The sequence below is a fragment of the Lactuca saligna genome, chromosome 6 (genome assembly GCF_052625555.1).
Source record: "Lactuca saligna cultivar CGN05327 chromosome 6, ASM5262555v1, whole genome shotgun sequence".
Classification (NCBI taxonomy): Eukaryota; Viridiplantae; Streptophyta; class Magnoliopsida; order Asterales; family Asteraceae; genus Lactuca; species Lactuca saligna.
In genome coordinates, this window is record NC_136422.1 from 45,783,568 (window position 1) to 45,790,160 (window position 6,593).

General features: G+C 31.2%; 1 protein-coding gene across 1 annotated transcript; it reads right to left on the reverse strand.

The window, feature by feature from the left end:
* Positions 1 to 2,001: 2,001 nt before the first annotated feature.
* LOC145001123 (serine carboxypeptidase-like 51) lies at positions 2,002 to 5,386 on the reverse strand. The gene is made up of 13 exons (XM_078960468.1): positions 4,898 to 5,386; positions 4,710 to 4,804; positions 4,513 to 4,620; positions 4,174 to 4,414; positions 3,856 to 3,899; positions 3,704 to 3,771; positions 3,521 to 3,626; positions 3,189 to 3,391; positions 3,035 to 3,104; positions 2,896 to 2,946; positions 2,758 to 2,810; positions 2,535 to 2,667; positions 2,002 to 2,296 (listed from the first exon to the last, which is right to left on the reverse strand). Exons 1-13 carry the CDS (start codon positions 5,037 to 5,039, stop codon positions 2,222 to 2,224), a joined length of 1,389 nt encoding a protein of 462 aa, XP_078816594.1. The 5' UTR covers positions 5,040 to 5,386; the 3' UTR covers positions 2,002 to 2,221.
* Between the last annotated feature and the right edge of the window lie 1,207 nt (positions 5,387 to 6,593).

Here is a 6,593-nt window from a genome sequence, read left to right on the forward strand (position 1 = left end):
AACGGACACATATCGTTCCTAATGCATGACCTCCATAAAGGACGTATAATGTCCAACTGAGAATGCATTTTTCTTCAAATGCTACAAGGGACCCATTTTGCCAATATTTCTTATAACAAGGGTATAAAAGGAATACCTAAAAAACAAGGTGTTACGATTGGTTTATTTTTTATTGAGACAACGACATCGATCACCCCCTCATCTTTTAATCATATTTATTTTTACCCCTTAATTGTATTTTAGTTTTGAATGTTTGATTGGTTTATTTTGAAGTTAATTATTTCTATCAAATATTTAATGACATTTTATTTATAAAATATATATTTATAACAATTATATAATATTTTTAATCTTTATTTATAACTTTACCTTAAATTTTTTCGTATTTTCCGTTTATAAAATAAAGATTTGGTATACTTTTATTTCTATTTTCGTTTGTTTGTGGCATTCAAAATCTATATAATATAATATCTTTTAAAAATGACTAATTAAATGGAGAAGATTTTAAAGAACATTTTAAATATATATAAGGTAGATTATGTAAAGTTAAAGAAAAATGTTATTAGAAGAGATTAACCATTGAAAATGTTATTTAATTATAAATTAAAGTTAATGAAATGATGATGTGATAATAATTTTAAATGATCGTATGTTAACCCTTGGAAATGCTTTTAGGTTTCCTTTAATTTTTAGTTACCAAGGTGCTAAATAGGTTGGCACCTCAAACTGACAATCACAGATCTTTTACTTCTAGTTTTGAACAAAAATTATCACTAATTTATTTTCAAAATAATTTGTAATAATAATTTTTGAGTAAATTACATTTTTTCGGTTTTGACCTAGTTTTGGAAAATTTGATACGAAACGTAGTAGTTGAGCGTATATGATTAGGGCTTATTTATGTTCTATCATGTATTTATAAGGCTACTTGGTATGGGTGTGATGTTATAACACCCAAACTTTGCCATCTCGTATGTCAACACAACACTATTATATTATAACATGAAATATAGGTGATGTTCTTATGTTATAACATGATGTTGAGAGAGAAAGACTATGTACAGCCAATATTTTTTTTCGGTTTCAATATATTATAACACCAACATGAATTAACATAGATAGGATATTGGGAGTCGTGTTCATTTGCTCTTCACAACATTATGGTATGCCATATACAACTCTCAAACCTTTTAATGGGTCCATGCCCACTAGCCTAAAAATGGTCCCATAGATGTTTCTAAAATATTAATATATTAAAAAGGACAAAACATAGGTAACTCTGTTATTTCACGTGTATTTAATGGAAGAGCTTAGATGATGGTTACAAGGACCAAAACTGATTAATTTGGAAACCATGGTGGTGATGGCATCAATTTTTCAAAAACGATGACCAAGCATACCACAGGAACCAAAACTGTCATCAACTTACTTTTTACTTTTTATAAAATTATAAGTAAAACAGGAATGAACATGATTTTAAATCATTTGTATATATATTCTAATACTTTTACATTAACATATGTGGGTTTTATGCTCATTGCCAATTCCTGTTTTAACTTCTAAAGTAATATACTATTTTTAATATATAACATAGTATCAAAATACAATCCAACAATTTAAATAAAGAAAAATAAATCACTATTTTATATAAACAATGTTATACTTGAGATAAATAAAAGAGAATATTAAAATATCGGTTACTTTATGTATTAAGAAGTATTACTTGAAATAATAATTAATCTAAAGTAAAAATCATATCATATAATGAATTTTGATATGACATGAATAGTGGATGTTGACCTACCACGTGTCCAGCTCCAAAGATTCAGTAGAATATAGATTTTATAACATTTGGTGAACCCTTTAATTACCTCTTGCCTCAACAATATATATTAGATATACCCACGTTTCTATTAAAAGTTAAATACAAGTCTTTTTATTTTAATACACCAACAATCGTTGTAATCTTATATATAAATAACAGTAATCATTTAAAAAAAATTAAGATAAAGAAGCCATCTTAAGTAAATGTATAAAATGCAGAAATAAATAATAATACATACTTATCTGAAGTTCATTTCAAAAGTCACAATTCTTCATATTTGTGCGATTTCTAGCTTCAACATTCAATTAACAATAAAAATTAGTAACCTTTTTCTAATTTTGTGTTTTTTAGCTACTTTCCGATTTATTATTTTCCATTTTCTCTACAAATCATCATTTACTTTGTAGACACAGAGGAATGAGTTATGCTTCCCACCATTTCTAATGCTACACATGGTTGATCTACTGGCACCTGAAAATTTCAACAAAAAAAATAGAAAAAGAAAAAAGAAATTTCAATAGAATAATGAAAAATAAAAAATTGATCTTGAGAGAGTATTAAAGTTTACAAAACGACCCTTCTCTCACAGGGAAATTACAAAAATGGTCCCACATTTTATTGATTCAAAGAATGATCGATATAGTGATGTGTAGTATTATAACAAGAATATTAAAAGAAAACTTAGAGGGGGTGTAAGTGTAAAACTTACAAAGTGACCAGCTTCAAGAATCCAATAAAAGTGTAAATTTCTGTAAGATTTGGTGAACCCTTTTGTAATTCTATTATCTCCACAATATATTGGAGTTCTATCAAGGTTCAAGAATGTCTTTAGCCCTTCCCACCTTTTCATTCAAAGAAAACACAAGGGTAAGATAGTAATTCCACATTAGATAAAGTATAAACACCACGAGAATATTAAAATTCAAACTTACTTGAGCTTCTCAACCCATGCTTCGGTTCCCTTTGTTGCACATATAACATCAAGCTACAAAAAGAACACCAAAATGACAACAACAATAAAGATTCCCAAATTAATCAAAATTTAATAAAAAAAGGAAATTAGATCTTACTTGACCATTATATATAGTCACGTTGACTCCCTTATTCAAGAGTTCATCAACCTAATTAACAAATAAATGAAACCCATGTTAAAAAATTGAACTTTTTTCCAAAATTTAAAATCTTGTTTTTTATTTATAAAAATCTTGCCTCGTTAATTCTTGGGCGCATGAAATCTCCTTCTAAATATGCAAAAACAAGATTCGATTGTCCTCCCCATCTGTAATCGATATCATTAGATTAAAAACATTCTTTATGGAATATATTTATATTAAAATATTAAATTTAATAAAAGAAAACTCACTCCACATTATTTGGGATAATCCCAAGTTTCTTTCTAATGGCACCATTCATCAAGTAACCAAGGCCACCATTTCCACCTGGAGATTTCTTCAATGAATCAAGATATCTTGAGTACCTCTTCTTTGGGGTTATTTTCGTCATTAGCTCTGATGCTGACATGGACAATGGATCCATCTCCGAATCCAACATGAAATTGTAAAAATCCTACACATAACCCAAAAAATAAAATCGTTTTTTTATTGAAAAACAAATGTGTTAAACCGAAAAACTGCCCAAAATATAATGGTTTTGTTGTAATTTGCCCTTTTTACAAGGGTAAAAAGTGAAACATACAACGGAGTTGCTATTGGCACTAATCACTTCTTCAAGATCACTCCATGTTTCTGTAGCATCTCTCAGTTTCCCATTTGCAATTTGCAGCTTTATTTTCTCAACTAGACTGTTGTTTCATGACATGAATTTGTCAGAAAAAAAAAAAAGAAAATACAATCAAATCTATAGAAATAATGAAGCCACCTGTTTGATTGTGTCAAGCCATTGTCGCCTATCCTTGAAACATCCTTCAGAAGAGGACCCCACGACACCTAATATTTACAATATCAAAAGTTTTTGAAAATTTAAAATCATGTTTACTATGTTCATAATTATATTTGTTCAACGTAAAGTACCACAAAATCTTCAGGTGAAATCCAACTATCTCCCAACGCAATTCCTACACATAACCCACAAAATCGAGTTCGTGATCATGACATTTGTGCAAAAAAGTTATCCTTAAAACAACCCTTTTTTTGCATCTAGATTTACACCATTTGTCCAAAATCACGCATTGTGAAAAGGGTCGGTGCTATTTTTGGTACTTTCACAAGAAAGATGGTTAATTTGAAGTGAAAACTACGTACAACAATCGAAAAAGACAACAAATCAATCAAAATATAACAAAAGAAGTAAACTTTATAGGAAATCTTGAACAAATATTGTGTATATACCTCCAAGAATGAGCTTTAACCTTTTATCTTCAATGGCTTTGAGAGCAGATAATCCAAGAGTGACTGCATATTTACCACCATAAGACTCTGCTACTATATACAGAGGACTCTTTTGAAGAGTTTCATTTCTATTAAATATTTCAATCAACAATGTCGTTAAATCAGTTGCAGCTTCTTCATCAGTTTTCACCAATAACTCTCGATCTTCAACAAAACTGTATCCAGTCCCAACTGGATTATCCTAATTTCCAACAAATATGATCAAGAAATATAAATAACTTGAAATAAAAAAACACAACAATAGTTCAAGAAAGTGTATCATAATTCATAATTGCATACCACAAACAATAGATCTGCCTTTCTTAACCATGTAGAGTTTCTTGGCTTCAAGAAAGAGTCTAATGGGCCCACTTCTTCAAAGTTTCCAGTTCCAACTCCTGAAGCACCCTGAAAAAAAGATCAAAAACACATTTTTGAAAAACAAAACATGTTTTCACTTTTCACATTTGAATGAAGTCAAGAACACAAGTACTTACAGGTCCACCTTGTAACCAAAGAATTATAGGCCATGGGTTGTTTGAATCTTGAGTTCTATAAGGACTTTTATAATACCACCAGAACATATGAGCTTCTGTGTTTAAAAACACACAAGAATGTCAAAAGATTGGATTTTTTAAAATGGGTTAAACAAAAAGAATTGAAGTATTGAAGTTTAGTGGCTTACTAGGTCTAACTTCGATGTAACCCCATTGTTCTGATCCATCTGAGGTCCCTGCAGCCATGGCGAATCCTCCATGGAAAAGCGGAAGAATGAAGAAGAAGAAGAAGAACATAGCTAATAAAGCGACAAAATGGGATTTCCCCATTTCAAGAGAATCTGAAAAGAATCGCAATCGAATTCGGATTTCAGAGATAGATATTTAGCTGTTCATTTATATATGAAAGAAAGTCTCGCAATTATTGAGGAAGACCGGTTATGTTTATTTAAGTCGACAAGAGTACACCAGTAAGAACAATAAACGTGGACGATGGGTTACGATTCATAGTCGTATTTATATCCGAAAAAACTCTATTAATTTGGCTGATAAATTAGTGTTTTTTCAAGGGTTTGGTAATCAAAAAGTTTGAGCGTAAAGTGAATTTATGAGAAAGGGATAAGATTGGTGAAGAAGATGAAGTGTAAAAGAATGGTCAATTGCTGTCAAGAAAAAGACTTTACTGAACTATTCCTCTGATCAAATGCCTTCGACTACTCACGAACCATAAATATACCTTCTGCACTTGATCACAAAAACAGAAAAATCCCACCAGAAATTACTGGTCCATGATTGTTACCTTGTAGTTTGATTGCTTTATTGATAAAACCCTTCCTTTTCTTTTACTCCAATAAAACTGATGACATACGGCATACACTATATACATACATATATTCTATGAATCCATATATATTTTATTAATTACTTAAATATATACGTTATTATTAGATATATAGTTTATATATTTTTTAAATCCGGTTTATGCCTAATTCTAATAAATCTATAGAATCTTTTTTTTTTTTTGGAAAGGGAACTTCCCTAACGAGGGTTTCCGGGCCAGTTTTCGCGCACCGACTAATCCCCCGCTGCAAACATAAAGCTTTGCTTCATGCCCTGGAGTCACTGCAGGCGAACCTCCATGGCCACAAGGGCTGAGTGGTGCTAGAATCTTTATCTTAATCTAATAGGCATTCATGACCTAGGATATATAGTTTATATATTTTTTAAATCCGGTGTATGCCTAATTCTATATATATTAATTCACAAACGGGTTGGTGAACAGGAACTTTTAGTAAATTAGAATTTTGCCACATGATTACTCCTTTTTACATATCTGCCACATTAATTTTTGCTTTACACGGTTCTAACCCCTGTTCTTTAACTGATTTAACACATTGGACACACCCACCGCCTTTATCTTTCCTTCTTTATTTGTTTTTCCCACGTAAGGTCAAACGTTCCTTCACCATTCGTCAAACCTTCCTGCTGCTTCTCAACTCTTCTTCCTTTTTCTGTCGATCAGTTCTCCAGGTTTGTTTATGTTCTTCGTTGTGTATTGTGTGTTTTTCGTTTCCTCTTTGCATCATGGCTCTTCCTTCCACTTCCCGTTTGGAATTCCGACAAGGGGTTTCGTCGTCGGCTTGCAGGTGACGACGACGTCGAGTTGACGGCAGAGAAAGACTGGGCATTCATGATGCAGAAAAAAGAAGAACAGCTTCTTCTTCTGTGATGACATCTGCAGCAGATTCAATGGCCTCGAGGAGCGTGGAAAATACTTAATAAAGCACCTTAGCAAGACATGACTATGAATCCATTGCATCATAATAAATTATTATTTTTTCTCCGACTTTTGAATTGTCGAAGCAAGAACTTTATGCGAGAGTC

Bases quoted from the DNA above. Each gene is read 5' to 3' on its own strand.
- LOC145001123 (XM_078960468.1), bottom strand. From the start codon at position 5,039: ATGGGGAAATCCCATTTTGTCGCTTTATTAGCTATGTTCTTCTTCTTC. The intron at 3,392-3,520 runs GTATGTTTCACT...GGTTATGTGTAG, and splicing joins GTGCCAATAGCAACTCCGTT to GATTTTTACAATTTCATGTT. The intron at 2,947-3,034 runs GCAAGATTTTTA...TTTGTTAATTAG, and splicing joins TGCGCCCAAGAATTAACGAG to GTTGATGAACTCTTGAATAA.